This window comes from Culex pipiens, chromosome 2 (assembly GCF_016801865.2).
Source record: "Culex pipiens pallens isolate TS chromosome 2, TS_CPP_V2, whole genome shotgun sequence".
Classification (NCBI taxonomy): Eukaryota; Metazoa; Arthropoda; class Insecta; order Diptera; family Culicidae; genus Culex; species Culex pipiens.
In genome coordinates this window covers 7,143,614-7,166,495 of record NC_068938.1, presented here as the reverse complement: position 1 = coordinate 7,166,495, position 22,882 = coordinate 7,143,614, and the positions used below count along the sequence as shown (strand labels likewise).

Genomic DNA, 22,882 nt, shown 5'->3' with positions numbered 1-22,882 from the left:
GTGGTGCTGAAGTTGGCAGTTGAGATCAACGCGAAAGGGTTCAAACTAGCGGTTGTTCTGTGTTTGAACTGATCTGATGGGCACGATTCTTGGATCTCTTTTTGTGCACAGATAAAAACATATAAATTTTGTTAAAAACCAAACTTCAAAGTTGAAAATTTAAATTTTTCAAACTGTGAAACCCACGGTCCTCATAATAGTTCCGTTTGCTTAAAGAGACCCACCGTGTCTTCTTGGTGGTGGGCGATGATGTTGTCGATGATTGCCAATTTCCACGAAAGTGGTTTGCCGCGCGCCGTGTTAGATGATGGATTAGGTGCGGAAAACAAAGTCCACTTCAATTGCGCTTCCTCTTCGTGTTTTTTGTCGGTTTTCTACCGTCGATCGAAGTACTGAGAAAAAGTACGCCCGCTAATCGAAGCAATTGCTGGAAACCGTTAGTTAAACGTTGGTTACGCGAAGTCACGTGAATGGGCAGTTTTGGCGGTTGGTTAATGGTTCGGGATGATTGGGTGTTATTTGGGGGAAATTGGATGAAGAAATGTTTGAAAATGCTGATAAATTGGCAGCAAACTGTTGGTACTTATTGTATCATTGTTTGTTGGTTACCTTTTGGGTTACATAGCAGCATAGACATCGATTTTCGAATCTTTTCACAAAACGAAACACGTATCATGACATTTGAACAATTTGTTCGTGGATCCCATTTTCAAAAACGCTTGTTCACGATTTTGGGAACCCTTTTTTCTCCGTGTAGGTTGTGATGTTTTTTCCTATTCACTTTGGCTGATATTTTGAGTTAGGACACTTGAAATAAAAGACTCACCATAAAATCTTTTTTTTTTTTAATAGTGTTTCAAAATTGCTTCTTGGGTTGAATTGTTGCACAGTTCGTAGGTAAATTAATTTCATGATCTTCAGATACATATCATCACAGTTTAATATATTGAAAAAGTACCTGTACGGTCAGTCTCAGTAATACTTTTGCTATAAAACCAACGTCTAAGAACTCGCAAGCCACATATCAAGTAACACACATTTCCAAGAACATTTAATCGCACCACCTTCCCATATCAGTCAGCAAATCAAAGACCTTCACACCGCTGGGGAGGGTGGTTCACATTTCACTTGCCGATCCAGTTTTGCACGACACACCACCATGTCATTATCCAAGCAAGCCAACCCCGCGTGATTGAACGGGGCAACCGCGACGCCATCTATCAAAGGTCTATGGGATGTGCGATTGAAGTCAGAGACAAGTGGATGTCATTCTTTTTTCAAAATTTGTTGATCATTTGGAATACAAGTACCACAAATCTACTTTATTAAAATTTGGGGTTTTTATAATATTTTGTGTTAAAAATTTTAGAATCTATGACCAAACCGCGAGGCCAGACATCAAAACCGCACAAGTTTCATAATTCTCACCCATTACACTGGCAGTAGTAGCAACTAGCAACCAACCAGCGCCATCTAGTTGGCCGGTTGAAAAATAACCGTAATTAAATCTCTGTTGAATCATCAATCCGATCAATTTCGCGACGATACACGTTCTTACGACGGCGGCGACGCCCGATGTCATTACCGGCGGCCAACTTGGACGTAATTACCCCCCCGACGTATGTGGCGTTAAAAGTGTTCTGGTCCACTCGGGTTATGTAACATAATGCTGGCCCCTGTTAGTTTTTTTCATCGTCAGGGCATACTACGACGAGATAACCAATCTGGAAAATTTTCTCGTTTCGCGGGAAATTTATCGACTCTGGCGGCGAGCGAGGAGGTATAAAGAAAAGTTTTGTTTGTTTGCTTTTTTTTTTGTTTGTGTGTCTACATAAGCCAGAGCTAAAGTACTAAAAATGCAGCTTTTGTTCAGTATCGGTACGTGTCTGCAAAGTTTGGGCAGAGTTTCCGGTTGTTTTTGTGTTATTTTTTTGTATTTATTTCGTGGGTGAACCGGAAAACAATTCGCGATTATTTTCCCATTTTTGTTTTGTTTTGTTTTATTTGGGTGGGAAAACAACGAAAACGAAGTAGTGGGAGTAAATTTGGGAGTTTGAAAGATATTCTTATGCGGTGGTTTTTTTTTATTTTTGGATTAAAAACGGGTTTTTTGCATTATTTTTAAGCAGGATAGAAATCGCAACAGATTTAGTACTAGAGAACACACAAGCATAATCAAATTTAGAAAATATTTAATGGAATTATTTCTTGCACTAAAAAACAGGATTCCGAGCAATTGAATGGGCTCAGTTCTCAGGTAATAGACAATCATGTTAGAAACAGTTCTTCAATTCATGAGAACATTCGTAAAAAAACGTTTGCCATTTACACTGAGAGATCTTTAGAAAAAAAAGTTATCTGCTTATAAAGGAACACTCCCAAAAAGTTACTTTTTTGAGTTTATATTATTTCACTAGATATTTTTCAAATAAAAAAAATATTTTTTAGTATGTATTAATTTATTATTTGTCCACAATAACTTTGAAATTTATTGTTATAAATCATCTAATTTAGAAATATTTAGAAAATAAAAATTATTTGATAAGAGAATATCATAAGATTTTTTTGAAACACTTCTACCATTTTTTTTATGATTCTACTTCATTTCAAACATCTAAATTTTTAATTTCAATTCATTGTTATTATCTCGTTCTTCATCGAAACATCATTTTTTTCTTTGTTCCAACTTTAATATCTCTAAAAAAAATTAATCAATCTTCTGAAGGGAAATTTTAAATTTCAAGTTAAATGTCAAGCCTGAATTTAAAAATATTTACAATGATAAACGTTATTCAATTTACCCACTGTTCACATTAACTTTGAAATTTACTGATATAAATCATCTAATTTAGTAATATTTAGAAAACAAAAATTATTTGAATAGAGAATATTATAAGATTTTTTGAAAACACTTCTACCATGTTTTTTATGAGAGATTTTTAGGAAAAAAAGTCAGTCACAAAATCACAAAATTTTAAATTTTTGTTAAATTTCAAGCCTAAATTTAATAATATCCCCAAATATTGCAAATTGCTTCTATTTTTGATGTGGTCCCAAAGTTCAAGAAGTGCTTGGTAACTATATTTCTGATTTTATTTATTTTATTTTTTTAAGGGTCCTATAAGCTACTGTGTTTTATATGTTTATAGGACATTTTGAAATAAAACTTAAGATTTAAATAAAAAAAACAATGATAAACGTTATTCAATGTACACTAAATATTTTACAATAAGGCTTTCTAGTCAAAAATTTACACACTCAAAGTATGTTTACATGGCAGCTGGACGTTTGTTTGCATCAGATCTCCTATCTCTTTCTAGCAAAAGTTTTTTGTCAGGCGACTTCTAGCTGGTTTTTTTTGACTGACCGACCGATATGTCAACCAACATTCTTCGCAGGGCTGTGACAGCTACAGCTTGATCATTGTTTGCATCACTGGGCCTAGAAAGCCTTATTCATTGAGCAAATTTTCGCAATGAAAATTTAACTTTCCAGCAAAAAATATGTGTTTTTCCCCTGATTACTTAACGTGAAATTTGGGAATAATAATTACATTTTTTTTCCTACACAGAAAAAAAATCATGGTAATATTACATCTGGGAAGAGGTACATCTTTTATGTCAGAAAAAAAATGTGTAATTTTACAACTGAAAATGTGTAGTTTTACACTTTTCTCGTGTTATGACACTGTTTCAGTCTGAGATAAAATTAAATCATAAAAGAGGTAATATTCAACCGTCCTGAATAGCATCTTCTAAATTTACACAATTTTTCACTGTGTAGTTTGGAGGGATAGACTCATCAATCAAAAAAAAAATAATAAAAGATGAACTTTGTTAGATGATTTGAAGGGAGTCTCTCCAGGTCTTTCTGATTTATTATATATAGAGCAGACAATTACAAAAATTTTGATATATAGACATAAGGGGTTTGCTAATAAACATCACGAGTTATCGCGATTCTACGAAAAAAAGTTTTGAAAAAGTTGGTCGTCATCGATCATGGCCGTTCATGGTCACCCGCGACAGACACGGACGACGAAACAAAGAGAAACGCAAAAAGTAACTTTTTCAAAACTTTTTTTCGTAAAATCGCGATAACTCGTGATGTTTATTAGCAAACCCCTTATGTCTATATATCAAAATTTTTGTAATTGTCTGCTCTACAACTTTGTAAAACATTGTTACACTCTAAAAAATAACCCTGCAAAGTTAGAAAAAACACGAAATTTTAAAATGAAAAATTTTGTTCTAAATGAAAAAATGACCCTTCTGGGACAATGTAGATTCGAAAAGTACATTAAATTTCCCATAAAATGACATGTTCCAAAATTTTTTACAGTCGAGTAACGGAAAATGGGAGAATTTTTAAAACTTTTTTAGTGTTTTTTTCGATGAAAAATACGTTTTTTCGGAATTCTGAGTACGCCATCAAATCGGGCGTCTAATTTTACATAAAAGTCCCTTTGACACCAAATTTCTATCTCATCACCGTTTCAGGCTGCAAATTATTGAAAAACACCTCATTTTTCGCATGTTCAAAAATGGAAGGGGTCGTACCGCCCCTCCGTCACGAGATATCAAAAAACGGACCTCGGTTTCGTGATCAGGGACAAAAGTTACCCCTTAGGACAAAGTTTCACGCAAATCGAAGAGGGGTCGGGGCAACTTTTCCCGATTTCGTGTGAGTTGGTAGAGAATTACCCATATGTGCTCGCAAAAAGCGACTTCTTTTCATTTCACATGACACTTTCAGGAAAATTTGAAGCTCCACCACCCAAACGACAAAGGACACTTCTCACAAATCGCCTCCGAAACTCAATTATCAGGCCATTGCCAGTCACTTCCGGCTTTTTTTTTTGCTGCACCCAGCTTTTAACGCAACACTCACACTGCTTTCTACTCTCGGTATCAGCCATGAACCACACTGCTCTCTGCAGTGCTGCCAAGTTGGTGAGGTGATAAAAAAGGATTCGCAGTCGTACCAAAGAAGAACCACACGCACACGTCGTACTCCGGACATTGGGCGGGACATCAACCCCACCGCCCAGCTTCGGGTAGATTGCGTGAGCTCTCTCTCCGGAAACTTCAAAAGGACAGACGCCGCCGCGCCCAAATTGATTCAATTATGAGCTTTTCCGGTTGATTCTCACACACTGGACGGTCCTGTTGATCTACGGTCGAATATACGGACTGACCTGTCGGAGGACCTTATCGGAGCGACACTGGCCTGAGAACAAACAGAACTAATTTCTGGTGCCATTTCCGGAGGGTTCGAGCTTTTTTTGCCTGGTATCTTGAACGCATTTTGGGTTTTTTTTGGATAGGGGAGAGTGACCAGCTGGGAAAATGAGGCAATTCGAAAGATTCGATTTCGAGAATCGAACTTTAGTCACGAGCTGTCATAGTAGGCTTGGAGTATGAAACAAACGAAACTCAGAGTTTGAGCGCATTTTACGATCTCTCAAACTATAAAAGTTCATCTTCCGGACCAAAACTGATCAAATAATCTTTAAAGACTCATTCCAACCAAATTTCCCCTCAAACCAGAGAAAAGTGGTTCACTTTCACAGTGCACTAAATCGAGAACTTCTACCAGTACCACCAGACATATGGCCCCGCTCGGGTCGGAACGGACATTTGGCCCTCCCTCCCATCCGATATGATGATGGCCCCGGGACGAAAAAGGACGACGACGCCGACGAAAGGGCCCCGGAAGAGAATAATTTGTTTGTATTGTTATGTCTCTGTTTGCTGTTGGCGCTGCTCCCTTTCGCCGCTAGCTACTGTTTCTAGTCGGCACACGGAGGGAAAAAGTTCTTCCGGGAAGCTGGAAAATTTGCCCCCCCCACCCCCACCTCCGTCAGGCTGACTCGATCTTTGTGACATTTATGCCGGAGACAGTTTCGCTTTCATTTCCTTTTCGGCATCCTATTTGAATTCTGGTGGATGGTGAGGAGAGTCCTTTGAACAGAATTCCCAGCACGATTCGGGCTGAATTTTCCTTTTGTGAGGGTGAGAAATTCGAGTGAAAGTGTACGGAGGTGTACCATGTTCGGCATGCATATTCATGGAACGAGCGGCAGCCAGTGAAACTATATCTCCGCACCAAATAATGAATTTAATTTTGGGAGGTCCTCCTCGTCGTTTTTGCAGCTCATTCCCAGAAGGCACATAGCTCAATGATGATAGGTTGGTTTAATGCAGTTTGGGAGAGGGAATTTTGCGTGGTTTGTTTTAATAATAATTTGTGTTTTAAAGCTCAAGTTAGGTTCAGTTTAAGATTTTTTTAAGCATAAAAAATGTGTCCGAAGTAGTCCAAACTCCAAAAATTAATGGTTTCGAAATATTCTCTGCACTATTCTTTTTTTAATATTGGTTACACAGAAGAGTTAAAAAATTAAAAACAAAAATTTTCTAGTTTTTACATTTTTGATACTACAACTTGCATTGGGAATGGGCCAATTAATCGGTTTTAGTAAAGTTTCAATATTTTCAATTACAAAATTATCTCTACGACTTGATTATTTAAATTAAAAACATAAAACCAAACTTACATTAAAATTCATTCTATGATCTGTAATTCTAAATTTGGCGGAATTTTCAGATCTTTTTTAATAAAAACATTTCAAAACCTTTTAAAAAGTAAAAGTTGATTGTAAAATTCTGAAATTATTTCGTATGTAAAGATCAGAAAATTTCGCAAAAGTTGAAATTCAAGATTAAAAAAAAAATTAATTAAAAGAGCAGTTCTCTACGAAATCGGTCTTTTTTCTTGAATTTTAATTTTTATATTTTTTAATCTGACTGAAACTTTGTTGGTGCCTTCGGTACGCCCAAAAAAGCCATTTTGCCATTTTCCATATGAAGCCAAAAATTTTTCTAATGTCGATATCTCAGCAACTAATGGTCCGATTTTCAATGTTAAATAATAAAACATTCGTGAAATTTTCCGATCTTTTCAAAATACATATATTTTCAAAAATTTTAAACCAAGAATAACATTTTAATAGGGCGTAATATTGAATGTTTGGCCCTTTTGAAATGTTAGTCTTGGTTTAACAAAACAAAAAGATCGGGGAATTTCACGAATGTTTCATATTTTAACATTGTAAATCGGACCATTAGTTGCTGAGATATCGACATTAGAAAATGGTGTGTTGTTTGGGTGGGACTTAGAAAACATCAATTTTCCTGTTTTTAAACCTTTGCATGGCAATATCTCAGAAACTAAGGGTCGTATCAACAAAGTTCAGAAGTGAAAAATATAAAGAATTTTCTCAGTTTTTCAAAAATATTTTTTCAAAAGTGGGTAAACATGTGCAATAATTTTAAAAAAATTTAAAATTCGACCACCTAAAAATGGATTTAACTTGAACTGCACTTTATCAAAATTTCACTAAAGTACTTTTTGATTGCAAATTTGATTTTTCACCGAAAAATGAAGTTGCAAAATTTTTGCGACCAATTTTTCGATTTTTTGAAAAAATCAGTATTGATTCAAAAATTTATAACTCGCTCAAAGATTTTTTGCATAACCTGGAAATTTCTGAAAAGTTGGCATTTGATGTCCTCTAAAACATATCAAATAATAAAAAAAATAGTATTTTTTTGCAAATCAAGTTTTAGTGCCAAAAAGTTAAATAAAAAATCACCATTTTTTTTTTACCTTGTATCATTTTTTCTAGTGTAGTCCATATCCATACCTACAACTTTGCCGAAGACACCAAATCGATCAAAAAATTCCTTCAAAATTTTTGAATTTTCATACATCATTTTTGTATGGCCAGCTGCCAAATTTGTATGGAAAATTATATGGACAAACTAATGATGCAATATGGCTTCTTTGGGCATACCGAAGGCACCAAAAAAGTTTCAGTCGAATTAAAAAATACAAAAAAAAATCGAATAACCGAAATCTGATAGAACTGCTCAAAAGTTTTTTTTGTGATGTTGTGTACCTTAAAAACTAATTGCTCGATTTTCAATGTTCCAGGGAGAAAATTGTAGGAAATTTTTTAGATTATATAACTTGAGAACAGAACATTTAATTAAAAAAATGTTAAGAGCGAGTTTTTCACCAATGTGTAACAGGTCGTATCGAGGTGCTCCGATTTGGATGAAACTTTCAGCGTTTGTTTGTCTATACATGAGATGAACTCATGCCAAATATGAGCCCTCTACGACAAAGGGAAGTGGGGTAAAACGGGCTTTGAAGTTTGAGGTCAAAAAAACATAAAAAATCTTAAAATTGCTCGCATTCCCGTAAAACTTCATCAATTCCAACTCTCTTAAATTCATTCGAAAGGTCTTTTGAAGCACTTCAAAATGTGCCATAGACATCTAGGATTGGTTTGAAATTTTCTCTTAGCTTTTGCAAATTACTGTCAAAAATAGATTTTTTTAAAACCTTAATATCTTTTTCCAACATCCTCCAACACCCATACTCCCATAGGTCAAAAGATAGGTTATTTCATAGACTATAAGCCTACGGTATTAACTTTTTGGCCAATCGCAATTTTTCTCATAGTTTTTCGATTTTTCTGCAACAAACATTTTTCAACGTTAGTTTTTGCCCTGTAGGCCTCCATAGCGGCACTTTTTGGTCTCAATTTTGTCATATTCGGAATCCTCGGACAATTTCACGTAAATAAGAAGTATTGGAGTTGTAAATTTGATTGGAAAAATTTCCATTTAGAATGAATTAAAATATTTTTTAACAATTTGTTGGATTAGGGGTCAAACAGGTTTTCGCCTACTTGATATAGGGTAATTCTCTACCAACTCACACGAAATCGGGAAAAGTTGCCCCGACCCCTCTTCGATTTGCGTGAAACTTTGTCCTAAGGGGTAACTTTTGTCCCTGATCACGAATCCGAGGTCCGTTTTTTGATATCTCGTGACGGAGGGGCGGTACGACCCCTTCCATTTTTGAACATGCGAAAAAAGAGGTGTTTTTCAATAATTTGCAGCCTGAAACGGAGATGAGATAGAAATTTGGTGTCAAAGGGACTTTTATGTAAAATTAGACGCCCGATTTGATGGCGTACTCAGAATTCCGAAAAAACGTATTTTTCATCGAAAAAAACACTAAAAAAGTTTTAAAAATTCTCCCATTTTCCGTTACTCGACTGTAAAAAATTTTGGAACATGTCATTTTATGGGAAATTTAATGTACTTTTCGAATCTACATTGTCCCAGAAGGGTCATTTTTTCATTTAGAACAAAATTTTTCATTTTAAAATTTCGTGTTTTTTCTAACTTTGCAGGGTTATTTTTTAGAGTGTAACAATGTTCTACAAAGTTGTAGAGCAGACAATTACAAAAAATTTAATATATATACATAAGGGGTTTGCTTATAAACATCACAAGTTATCGCGATTTTACGAAAAAAAGTTTTGAAAAAGTTACTTTTTGCGTTTCTCTTTGTTTCGTCGTCCGTGTCTGTCGCGGGTGACCATGAACGGCCATGATCGATGACGACCAACTTTTTTAAAACTTTTTTTCGTAAAATCGTGATAACTTGTGATGTTTATAAGCAAAACCCTTATGTATATATATTAAAATTTTTGTAATTGTCTGCTCTACAACTTTGTAGAACATTGTTACACTCTAAAAAATAACCCTGCAAAGTTAGAAAAAACACGAAATTTTAAAATGAAAAATTTTGTTCTAAATGAAAAAATGACCCTTCTGGGACAATGTAGATTCGAAAAGTACATTAAATTTCCCATAAAATGACATGTTCCAAAATTTTTTACAGTCGAGTAACGGAAAATGGGAGAATTTTTAAAACTTTTTTAGTGTTTTTTTCGATGAAAAATACGTTTTTTCGGAATTCTGAGTACGCCATCAAATCGGGCGTCTAATTTTACATAAAAGTCCCTTTGACACCAAATTTCTATCTCATCACCGTTTCAGGCTGCAAATTATTGAAAAACACCTCTTTTTTCGCATGTTCAAAAATGGAAGGGGTCGTACCGCCCCTCCGTCACGAGATATCAAAAAACGGACCTCGGATTCGTGATCAGGGACAAAAGTTACCCCTTAGGACAAAGTTTCACGCAAATCGAAGAGGGGTCGGGGCAACTGCTGTGTGAGTTGGCGGAGAATTACCCTATAGCATTTGACGTATTGATCATAGGGTAAATAAAATCTATTTCTTTTTTCAAAAATGTTTTATTTAATTATTTTTTTAAATCAAAACTACAATTCCAATACTTCTAACTTACGTGAAATTGTCCGAGGATTCCAAATATGACAAAATTGAGACCAAAAAGTGCCTCTATGGAGGCCAGCAGGGTACCCGAGCAGGGGTAAATAACACGGGAATACCAAATTTTGGTATTACTTGGGCAAATAACAGCGACCAAAATGTGCCCTTGGTTGCCCAGTAATAGATGGTAAAATACCTTGAAATCATACCAAAATCTTGTATATGTAAGGGCACAACAATACCAAACCATGTTATTCCAAGGGTAAAATAAAACCTCAAAATAAAACCATTTCAATACCAAGTTGAGGTCTTCTGGATTTTTGAACATTGCTTGAATACCAAAACTTGGTATTGTCATGGTTTTATTTTTAGGTATTCCCGCGCCCTTGGAAAATCATATTTTGGTATTTCTGTGGTCTTTCACATACATGATTTTGGTATGATTTCATGGTATTTTACCATCTATTACTGGGCAACCAAGAGCACATTATGGTCGCTGGTATTTGAACAAGTAATACCAAAATTTGGTATTTTCATACCATTTTTAATGCAGCAGTTGCAGTTAGTGAAAAAACGGAAATTATTCATATGCAACAGCCAAATCTACTCACCTGATGATTCCATGTTGTTATTAGTGATATTCTTCACCACACCGAATGCATTTGTCATTGATGGACGGCCTGTGCTTGAAGTTCTTGAAGCTTCTGAAAAATAACAAGATTGAAAAATAAGTATTATTAAAATGAACCTGAATTGAAATTCATCAAAATTCATTAATCTGTCGATTGACTCGTTTTTCAAAGTATTTGGTTATCCCGACTTAGAGATATTTCAACGTTTTTGAAAAAAATATTAGTGGGTATATCACACTAATTTTTAGAATCATCTTTAACATTTTTGGGTTTCAAGTCATTTTAGCGCAAAATTAATTAACTCGTAAATTTTTTTTAACAAATTTCCCATAGTTTCAGAGAAAATTGATGAAACCTTTCAATATTCAAATAATACCAAAATGTGCCATCCTGACTTAGAAAATTTTCCACAATTTCAAGTCATTTCTGTAGGGGGTATATCAAAAGTGTTTAAAATAAAGTTTGAAATTTCCGGTTTTGAATGAAAGCATTCGCTTTGAGACATGATTTTAGCGCAAAATTAATTATTTTGTCAAAACTGGTCAACATTTTCCCATAGTTTCAGAGGAATTTGATAAAACACTTAAATACCAAAATAAAACTAAAATGTGCCATCCTGACTTAGAAAATTTTCCACAATTTCAAGTCATTTCTTTAGGGGGTATATCAAAAATGTTTAAAATCAAGTTTGAAATTTCCGGTTTTGAATGAAAGCATTCGCTTTGAGACATGATTTTAGCGCAAAATTAATTATTTTGTCAAAATTGGTCAAAATTTTCCCATAGTTGCAGAGAAATTTGATAAAATACTGTAATACCAAAATAAAACCAAAATGTGCCATCCTGACTTAGAAAATTTTCCACAATTTCAAGTCATTTCTTTAGGGGGTATATCAAAAATGTTTAAAATAAAGTTTGAAATTTCCGGTTTTGAATGAAAGCATTCGCTTTGAGACATGATTTTAGCGCAAAATTAATTATTTTGTCAAAACTGGTCAAAATTTTCCCATAGTTTCAGAGGAATTTGATAAAACACTTTAATACCAAAATAATAACAAAATGTGCCATCCTGACTTAGAAAATTTTCAACAATTTCAAGTCATTTCTTTAAGGGGTATATCAAAAATGTTTAAAATCAAGTTTGAAATTTCCGGTTTTGAATGAAAGCATTCGCTTTGAGACATCATTTTAGCGAAAAATTAATTATTTTGTCAAAATTGGTCAAAATTTTCCCATAGTTTCAGAGGAATTTGATAAAACACTTTAATACCAAAATAATAACAAAATGTGCCATCCTGACTTAGAAAATTTTCAACAATTTCAAGTCATTTCTTTAAGGGGTATATCAAAAATGTTTAAAATCAAGTTTGAAATTTCCGGTTTTAAATGAAAGCATTCGCTTTGAGACATCATTATAGCGCAAAATTAATTATTTTGTCAAAATTGGTCAAAATTTTCCCATAGTTGCAGAGGAATTTGATAAAATACTGTAATACCAAAAGAATACCAAAATGTGGTGTTCGATCATTGACATTTTCTGCAATTTTGCAATATCAAAACAATACCTTAAATTGGTATGATACCACATTTTGCTCTTGCATAATCCTTAAGACAAATTTTAAAGGGTCCAGGAATACCAAAATTTGGTATTGATACCAGAGAAAGGTATTATTACGCATTTCCCTTGTTATTTACCCATGCTCGGGTAAAAACTAACGTTGTAAATTGCTTGTTGTAGAAAAATCGAAAAACTATGAGAAAAACTGCGATTGGCCAAAAAGTTAATACCATAGGCTTATAGTCCATGAAATTGCCTATCTTTTGACCCATAGGAGTATGGGTGTTGGAGGCTGTTGGAGAAAGATATTAAGGTTTTAAAAAAATCCATTTTTGACAGTAATTTGCAAAAGCTAAGAGAAAATTTCAAACCAATCCTGGATGTCTATGGCACATTTTGAAGTGCTTTAAAAGACCTTTCGAATGCATCTAAGAGAGTTGGAATTGATGAAGTTTTACGGAAATGCGAGCAATTTTAACATTTTTTATGTTTTTTTGACCTCAAACTTCAAAGCCCGTTTTACCCCACTTCCCTTTGTCGTAGAGGGCTCATATTTGGCATGAGTTCATCTCATGCATAGACAAACAAACGCTGAAAGTTTCATCCAAATCGGAGAACCTCGATACGACCTCTAGAACAAACCGAGCAATATTTACAAATACTGCCTCTTAAGTGCTTTCGATTTTCAAAAATTCGTATCATGAGCATCATTACGCACTATTGTTCAGAAGATGTATTTTGTAGTTCCCTAAAACATATAAAACATTCGAAAAATTCAAAATTAGTATTTTGGGAATTTAAATTTGTAAAAAGTTACGTAAAATCAAATTTGATCACAGGAGGCTGAATAAAAAAAAAGGTAAAACGTCACAAAATGAAAAAAGGCAAAACAAAGTTTGTCGGGTTAGGCTTGTTTTTTTATGTTTCATTGAAATGTTTTTTTAACTAGAGCAAATGAAGAAATTTTTAATGCAATGTAACTTCATCAATGTAAACAAAAAATAAATCATTTTTCATGGATTGTTCAAAAACTTATTTCGATTAGTTCGATTAGCGATTCCACTTCGAACCATCAGGATCCAAATCAAAATTGCCAGACCCCTCGAAAAAAAATCTCGGTTTTCGGTATATAAATCGATTTAAAATTACCATAATTCTCCATTAAAATCGATTACCACTACATTTTGATAGAGACGCGTGGTGATTTAACCACGATTAATGTATCGAAATACGTATTTTTCAAAAATAATATCTCAGAATTTTTTTTATGAAAATTCATCATTTTTTATATGTTACGTAATACATCCTGAAAAATCATAAATAATTATTTTCTGCTGTGAGCTTTTTGGTCCCGACACCTTCAAATCACACCTTTGAATTATTATGTTTTCATTTGATCAATAATGTATGCAGCTGTGAATTTAGAACCTCAAAATATTTTCCAAAAAAACAAGCTCACCCAATCACCTTTCTTTAGAAACACGGCGAGCTTATCTTTGTTTAGCAATTTCAGAGATAAGATCTTTCGAAAAAAAAATGTTTTTCCGAAAATCGTAAAAAACGACCTTTTTTGGACCACCTTATTCGGATAGGACCACCCTAATCGTCAAACAAAAAAAAAAATACGTGTTGAATTATTTTGTCTCAGGATCTCCCATGCCAAATTTGAGCTGAATCAGAAAGCTTTTAATATGGATTCACCTAGTTTGATTTTGATTCGCTGAATTACTTTAAGATTTGGAGGAAATGTTCTGGAATTGAAAAAAAAACACATACTTTGTGAAGAAAACACAAATGTGGCACTAACATTTAAATTGTTTGAATGCTGCAGCTGATATTGATAGAATATGTATTTATTTTTGTTATTTTCAAAACTCTCTGTTTTCCTTTCAACATTCTGTATGATGAATTAGCGATATTGAATAAAGTTAAGTTGTCTTATTCAATGATAAACTTTTTTTTTAACTATGTCAATAAAGGCAACTGGATAGCAAGCACTGCATCTAGTTTTAAAGATTTTTTGAAAATAAATAAAAAAAACTGACCACTTTAAAAAATAACATCTGATGGAATTGTTTCATTTGTTAATCAAATGGAGTTCAATAAACATCACGTAAGGACAAACTGTTGTCTGCACTACAATTTTACTTTTCCCAAAATAAATCATCTGAAACAGCATCGTTCCACTAATAGTTTCTATAAATCAAACCCTTAGTTGTTTCGTTTAGTAGAACCACCTTCAAAACATTTAAACTGTCAAGTTAGAGCAACCTAAAAACAAGTCACAAATCAAAAAGGCGGAATTCCCTGTCCCACAACCAACATGCACCGAAACAGCTGCAAATTTCACTTCCACTCAAACTGTTTTTATTTTCACAAACATCCGACCTTGACTTACATCGGACTGGTTTTCACTTTGCATACGCTGTTACGATTCTCGCATCATCAAACAGATCATCATCTCGCATCTTCTTCTTGTAGTCACGCACACGCACAAGATCTCCCCGAAAAAAAAGAGATGATCGCCCGAAAGAGGCGAGCACGCGATGAGGTAATAAATATTCGAGACATTTTGGTCATAAAAGATGACTCAAACCAGCGAAAGTTGACGAATGAAGGCGATGGATTGTTTTCCGTCTCGACGCGATTGTGTAATACGGAGCTACGGGTCAATGTCAGCACTCTTTTTTCGACAAAACATAAATCTTCGGGCGCGGTTTCAAGTGGCCACCGGCTGGAATTCCCCTTGAAAAGGGTGCTCTGGTTTGTGTAACGAGCTGTCAGAGAGTTGAAACGGGCGAAATGTAGCTGATGAAAGGTTTTTGGGTCGTAAATTGAGTTGGACTCGGGTTACGAAATTTGCGCTAATCCGAGTAAACTAAGTTGGCGCTGAGATATATTCGAGACTTTCGATCAACTTGATGCGATGGCACGTAAATATTCGTAAATCATAGTAGTCGGAGTCACTTTTCACGACGGCACCTGCCAGGCCATAAGTTCACGCAATCGCGCAGCATGCCTTGAAGGTTACCATGGCAACAGCGGGATGGACACAAATTTCAAACAATTGTCGACCTTCTGAAATTCTGCCATTTTCCCACCAACTTTCGCAACCGACCCACTTTGAGGAGGTCTCCTCGACGCGAGATAATCTGCACCGATTTCGAGGAAATGCTTCTCAAGTGGCACCACCCTCGCCATGATCGCAGTAGCCGCCGCGCCGATTGATCTGGACCAAACGGCCGTCGCCGCCACTTGGCCTACTGAGCGATCGCGATTTTTGTTTACCAGTTTTCATCACACGGTTTGGCGTTGTTTACTCGGAGCCGCCGCACGATAGACGATCGATTTTAATTAATGTTATTACCCTTTTTTGTGTCCATTAGGGGCCTGCGGCGCGACCGGAAGCCCGACTGTCTTTACGGCCCCGGTTGACCTAGACATTGAGAGAGCGAGCGGTGAACTCGTTCTTATCGGTTGTCATTATGGCGTGATTCTACGCGTTTTTGACAGTCACGCGGCTGTTTATTACTTCAAATTGATCAAATCTGCGTTTTGTCTAACCTCAAACTAGGTCGCACTAGTTTCGGTATCAATTTCAATCTGACAGTCCGCCATTATGGCGTGTCTGCTATAATTTCAACTTCGACAGTAAACACTCCAAAATCGGGGCCATCGCGTCTGTCGCTGTGCACTCTTATTAAAATCTCAACATCTCTGAAATGACCGCGTTCCATTTTCACCTCAAGTACGGTTCCACAGCTGGACCCAAAACGGTTTACACACACGGACCGTCTCGTGAAATGTTTACTATCATCATCGTCATCAAGCTGTGTGCGATTCACACCGCCGGGTTCTCACCCTTTCTCCGCGTCGGACTTGTCGGACAGTCACGCTCGATTCCACATCTACCGTCCCAAAGTGGTTGTTTATGTAGGTGTCAAATAAATTTGAGGTTAGGTGTCGATAAGGGCTCCGACTCTGTTTTCGCCTCCTAATAGACAAATCCAGCGAAAGCTCAACGCTGCTTTTTGATGGTGAGAGATTTGACAGCTCCCATACTAAATGTCTCGATTTTCATACTTTTTGTTAATTTTCTTCTAAAATAAAATACTTAACACATGAAAACTATATATTTTTGGTGCCCAAAATTCCTGCTGAATCGAATGGTGTACTTATCTCAATTGCAAATTTTTCGAACAGTTTTTATTTTAATAATATTCTAGACACATTTTGTGCACCTAATCAATCAATACTTTTATCATAAATAATAATTTTATTGCTTAAAAATTGAGTTTTCCTGAGCTCCCATATTCAAATACATGGAAGCTGTCATTTCTAACACCATTGGCCACCTAGCGGCCATTTCAAACTGGATACGTCTATCTAGTGGGGGACTGGACGTTGCCGCATGACATACTCGGACATGGGCGAGATAACATCGCAACTTGATTCGCTTCCATTCTCGGCGTGTGTGTTCCGTGAAGTTGATGAAGACAGTCCCGTGGGTGCGAAAAACTCCCGCCAAGCCCCCCCGACGTTCCGGAGAACGTAACTGGGACAACCCGCGCGGTTGTCTCGGCACATCTCGAAAGTAAACACAATGGCTTCGATGGGTGTGCTTCATATCTTTCTTCGACAGCTGCCCATTGTCGACGAGAGTGTGGGAAACGGGCTACTGCGATGTAAACAGTTTGCTCCGTATCGATCCGTGCTTTCATTAAGGCTAATCCATCGTGGAGCGTTAAAATGTTGCAACTAGATATGTCATCCCACTCTTCTTCTTTTTCACGAGACAGCAGATTAATCTTAACCGTTGCGTAAGCGTTGTGGTAAGTTATGGACGACTGTTTTCCGCAGTAATCTTAATTATTATCATCCGACGAAGAAACAATGTACACACAGTTTCACAATAACTCTCTCTCTCGCGCGCTCGGTCTTTTGTGTAAACTTGCGAAATGACACATCCCAACACAAAACGTGACTTTTGCTCTGTTTGCATTTCCTCACACTCTCTTTCTCTCGCTCTGGATGTCGTTAAATCTGGCGTTTCTTTACGATTTAACACGAGAGGGACCAAATTAAAAGCTGCCACTGTTGCGCGAGAGTCACAATGTCTGGCGTCGTCGAATAATTATGCCCCCAAGGCCTGAGGCCGTATAATTGCAACCACGACACATTTCGGCTTCTGAGAAGTGACATTCCCCTTGCGAGTTGTGTGTGTGTGACATCTGAAATTGCGCTTCCCCTTTCACCTTCTGCGCCGAAAAGGGCAAACACGCGAGAATCTGTCCAAAGTTGATTCGACTAAGGAGCCTCTAACATCTTGAAGAGGTGTTAGAATGTGATTTGTCGAAATTGTGTCAACCTACAACTGTATAACCTTGGTTATTTTGACAGTTCTCTACACTCTTACTCAAATCTGTATGAATTTTACTAAATTTTTAACAATTTCTGAGTCAAACTCAAAGAAATCTGACGTCGAGGCTCCCTACAGATCCAATCGGTGTCACTGGGCCGATGTTCAACGCCACCAGAATACCAATCAATCGAGCCGAGAGTCGTGCTGTCTGCGCATAGTCGCCGAGCAAACATGCAGGTTGCTGAGACCCGGCCGGCGGCGTTGATGATCCAGCCGGGACCCGACTCGCAAAAAAAGTCAAAGATCATCCAAGCATGCTGACACGATTCGTTCGCCAAGCCAAGCATGTATCGATTTCGAATTCAATTTTCACCCTTTCTCCGGGACCACCAGATGGAGTCGCAGTACTTTCAAATTGTAGGTTATGTTCGATTTGTAATGACCGATCTCTCGCGCCGAGGTAGAACCCCGCGGGGGAGCTTTGAAAGGGGCGATTTGCTACCGACTAACTGTTGTATTGACTAAGGTTGGGGGCACTCCCGCTGCTGCTGTTCACAGTATGAGGTTGAGAAATTGGCTGTCATTAGACGGTGTAGAAAGTTGGTCTTCTCTCGGGGAGGAGGTACGTGATCCTAGCAGGCTGTGACTTATTTGAAGAGCTGCAGGAGGCTTACCTGGAAGGGGAAAGAGAGAAAAAATGACATTAATAATTTTATTTATTAAAAACTGTAAATAAATAAATTGTTTTTTGATAAATTTTTACAGTTTCTACAGATTCTTTTGCGTTGAAAAATTACGTTACCTCGATATTGATTTACGTTACGTTACTTACTAAAATTTTTGTTTTTTTTCAATTTTTTTGTAATTTTTTAAACTTATCTTTTATGTTTTAATTTTTTTGTTACTTTTTGTTTTTTTTTAAATTTTATTTTTTTGATTTTTAAAATTTTAGTATTTTGATTTTGATTTTTGTAATTTTATATTTTTTTGTATTTTTTAAATTTATATAAGTTTTGTCATTTTTGTTATTTTTGTCATTTTTGTCATTTTTGTCATTTTTGTCATTTTTGTCATTTTTGTCATTTTTGTCATTTTTGTCATTTTTGTCATTTTTGTCATTTTTGTCATTTTTGTCATTTTTGTCATTTTTTTCATTTTTGTCATTTTAATTTAAACTGAAAGTCTTTTAGAGATGTTAGTTATAAATTAAAGAGGTGATTAAAACGAAAGACCATTTTGTATGAATATCTGAATCCATTAAGTCAACCATCGATAAATGTTATGTCCAATTGCTACTATTTAGTGATTCATAGATTTATTTATATCCAGAAAATATGAATGCAAAAACCGGAAGAGATTCTGACCTGTCAATTCGGCCTGTTCCGAGGTGATTTATTTCCACAGGCAGTAATGAAAAACAAACTGGACATAAATCGAAAAATATTACACTAACGTGAATGTTTGAATTTTCCCCTGTACAAAAAAGTTGCAACATTCTACAAAAAAATCATGTCCAATCAGGTCCCGCAACCATCTCTAGAAAGAGGATGCACTGAAACAAAAAAGTACCTTGCTTTCACCGTGGCGTAGCTTCGACGTTCCTGCCGCGGAGAAATTGGCCAATAATTTAAAAAATCACGTCCGAATGTTACTCTTGCACTGCCTTGCAACTGTAGGCACTAGGAAAGTGTTGATTTATGGGTCCCAACAGTGACCAGCCAGGAAGCGATTGGCCAATTTTCGAGTTTTTTTCTGGTCCATTTTTTCCTGTGTTTTTCGAAGGGCCCACTTCGTCTGCCTTTATTTGTTTGCTCGGTCATAATTCATCTCTATTTGCTTGACAAACAGTGTGGAAAATCTGCAAAACGGGACGGGAAAAGCTGAAAATTGACCATCATGAAAAAAAATCGTACTCTCTGACAGACAAATAAATTTGCAAACGGAAAATCGAACAAAATAATTGCAAATGAAACCATAATAAAGCATCGCGCGGCGAAATGAAAACACAACCCGCCGGAATGACGGAAACTAAAACAGAGAAATAAATGTGCAAATTTCACCGCGTAATGAGTGTGTGTGGATGCGTGGGTGACATTTGTTTGCATTTCATTTAAATTTCACGCGGGGCGCCGCCATTTTGCTGCTCCGAAATGTCAATTAAAGCGATGTTTTACACCAGAACTCACACAATGCCGGCCACCATCCGCTTCTGTAAATAATGGTCCGCGTGTAATCTTTCGCTGTTTAAAACAATAATGGACTAATTAATTACTGTTTAATCGTGCAAAGCCGAACACGAGAGGGGCGATAAATCATCGTGAAAACGGAGTAGGCGGTCAACGGCGACGACGACGGCGTGTGTGCCCTGTTGTAACAACGCAGTTTTGACAGTTGCGACCGTGCGGTGGAAGCACGCTTGCCGGCGCTGCGCTGGATTTTCCAGCGAGAAATTTTTCTGGGTGCTTGTTGGGCTATAAACTTGAAGTTTTGAAAATAAGCAAACCTCGAGGAAAATCTGTCAAAAGTCGGTAATTGGCTGGCGGCCATAAAACCGGCTTCGCAGCTGTTAGTGCCGCGATTGGTGAGAACTTTTCTGGATTCGATCTGTCAACACAGTTGGGTTATAATCATGACATGGCCTGACAAACGATAATGCTCTCCGGGCCGGTCGTAAACTTTATTGACTTCCATAAAACGGCACTCTCTATGCTGCACCGAGAAACATCTAAATTTTCCCGCTGTCTTTACTTTCGAGAAAGTAACTCTTCCAAAGAAATGGGGATCCAATGGCAACAATTATCCTTCAATTTTCCGCAAAGTTGGGCTCGCAAAAGTTGGAAATTCCTTCCGGTTTCAGGAAGAGGAACCCTTGGCAACGAGCCGCAGGCAGTAGGCCCTGACAAGACAAGATGTTTGCAACATTGCCGTACACGCGTAATTTGCTACCATGGAAACTCCGCAGACGAAGTCTGCCTAGGATGGAATGTGAGAGTGCACTCACTTTGAAATAATTTGGCAAAGGATGATTCTTTTTCTGGCGCTTGTAAACCAACCCCCTAAATAACTCGCTGACTTTAAGCTGCGCGTAAACGTCAATCTCGTCTTGAGTGGAAGTCGCTATTAATAGGGTTGCAAACATTACAGCAGAATGCCGCCGCCGACATAAACGTCCCAGATTGCTATTAATAGGTTTCATCATTCAACGGGGAGTGATTGAAACGAGAGGATGAGTTAAGCTCGAGTGATCTGCACGTAATGAAGACAGGCTCGGCAATGATTCCATCTAGTTTGAATGCATCCTTGAATGCTCAATTCATGAGCAACTGAACTACCGAGATCAAAGGGGGCATCGTTTAACATGATCGCGATCGGGCGATTGACACGGGGAAAAATAACACTTTCCTTGAGAAATTATGAGATCTCCAACGGCAAAAGATGTTGACAAAATTGCACCTATTTTAAATCATGACGTGAAAGCTACATTTTCCATGTGACTTTTTCCCACAGTGTCGTCGCGTAGCATTCGCGCGTACTTCCCTGGCGCCGTCCAACCCTGAGCGCCGCATGGCCTGCTGTTGCGCGACGATCTGCGATCTACAATGGTACGCACTTTCCAGGGTTGGCACAAGATCAACCTTTCATGAATGTACAAAGTCAAACTCAGAGTTCAAAATCTTCATATGCGATCTACAATGCCGGGATGTTTACTACAAACTTTCCAGGGTTGGCTCCGGAGGGTTGGAGTCGGACTCCGAGCCAGAGTAGGTAAATTCGAGTATTTTTGGAGAGCTGGTGTCGGAGTTGGTTGATTTCTGGAGTCGGAGTTGGACTTCGAGCCAAAATCGGTGAAGTCGAGTATCATTGCAGAGTTGGTGTCGGAGTTGGTTAATTATGAGAAGCCAGAGTCGGATTCGGCGAATTTTCAACAAATTGGTCTTTTTGGATAGCTGGGTCGGAGTCGCTAAATCTCCAAAAGTCGGAGTCGGAGTTGCTTTTTTTTGTGAGTTGGAGAAATCTCTGTAGAGTCAGAGCTGGCAAATTGGCACTTTCCAGGGTTGGCACAAGATCGACGTTTCATGAATGCAGAGAGTCGAACTCAGAGTTCAGAAGGGTAAGAGGTGGGACCATCATCATCATCATCATCATCTGCGATCTACAATGCAGTGATGCTTACTACAAACTTTCCAAGGTTGGCACCGGAGGGTTGGAGTCGGAGTCCGTCAAATCTCCATTAGCCAGATTCCGAGTCGGAGTAAGTCGAGTTGACTGCTTTCTGAGGACAAGCGAAAGTCAGAGTTGTTAAATCTGAGAAATCCGGAGTCGAGTCTTTTCTGTAGAATTAGGGTCAAAGTCGTAGTCAACAACTTTGTATGAGAGTTGGAGTCGGAGTTGGTAAAGTTGATTGGCTTTGAACGCATGGCCTGCTGCGCGACTATATGTGATCTACTATTTAGTGCTGCCTGTTACGAACATCACCAGGACTATGGAGTCGGGGTGGGATCGAAGTTCGAGCCGGAGTCGGTGGAGTCGGGTCCAATTTCAGCAATTTTGTCATTTTGGATAGCTGTAGTCGGAGCCGCTGAATATCAAGAAGCCGGAGTCGGGGTCGGTAATTTTTTAGAAATTGGATTTACGGTTTAAGTCGGAGAACTCCGCAGCCGTGATGGACACAAAATCAACCTTTTTAGCTGTATTAGCGGGTACTTTTTGAGAATTCGGAGTCACTGTCGGAGTCGGCTAAATGTCCATAAGCCAGAGTCCGTATCAAAGTCAGAAGCGTTGAGTACTTTTTGAGGACCCGCGAAGTCAGAGTCGCTAAATCATCAGAAGCCTTTATGGAGACCTGGAATCGTAGTTGACGTCACTTAACCCAGAGTCAGTGTCGGAGTCAAATAATTTTCAACAAAATTTGGTTGAATGTTGGTGTCAGATATTTTCTGGAAATTGAAGTTGGAGTCGATCAATCTTCAGAAGTCGGAGTCGTTTTGGAGAGCTGAAGTTGGAATTGTCGTTTTGGAAAGCTGAAGTCGGAGTTGGCGTCGCTAAATCTGTAGAAGCCGTAGTCGTATCCAGATGTTTGAGCGAAGATGGCGTAAACAATGAAGTACGATCGAAA

At 37.3% G+C, this 22,882-nt stretch overlaps 1 protein-coding gene across 4 annotated transcripts in view; it reads right to left on the bottom strand.

The window, feature by feature from the left end:
• Positions 1–22,882, bottom strand: part of LOC120423395 (probable G-protein coupled receptor Mth-like 1) — a 96,538-nt gene that overhangs the window by 13,774 nt on the left and 59,882 nt on the right. For 3 of the 4 annotated variants that reach the window (XM_052706866.1, XM_052706867.1, XM_052706868.1), the window contains exon 4: positions 18,304–18,440. The exons of the other annotated variant lie outside the window; for it this stretch is intronic. In XM_052706866.1, the coding sequence (XP_052562826.1) occupies positions 18,319–18,440 (122 nt within the window). In that variant the 3' untranslated portion in view covers positions 18,304–18,318. Of the gene's footprint in view, positions 1–18,303; positions 18,441–22,882 lie in introns of those variants that run through there. 4 annotated transcript variants of the gene reach the window in all.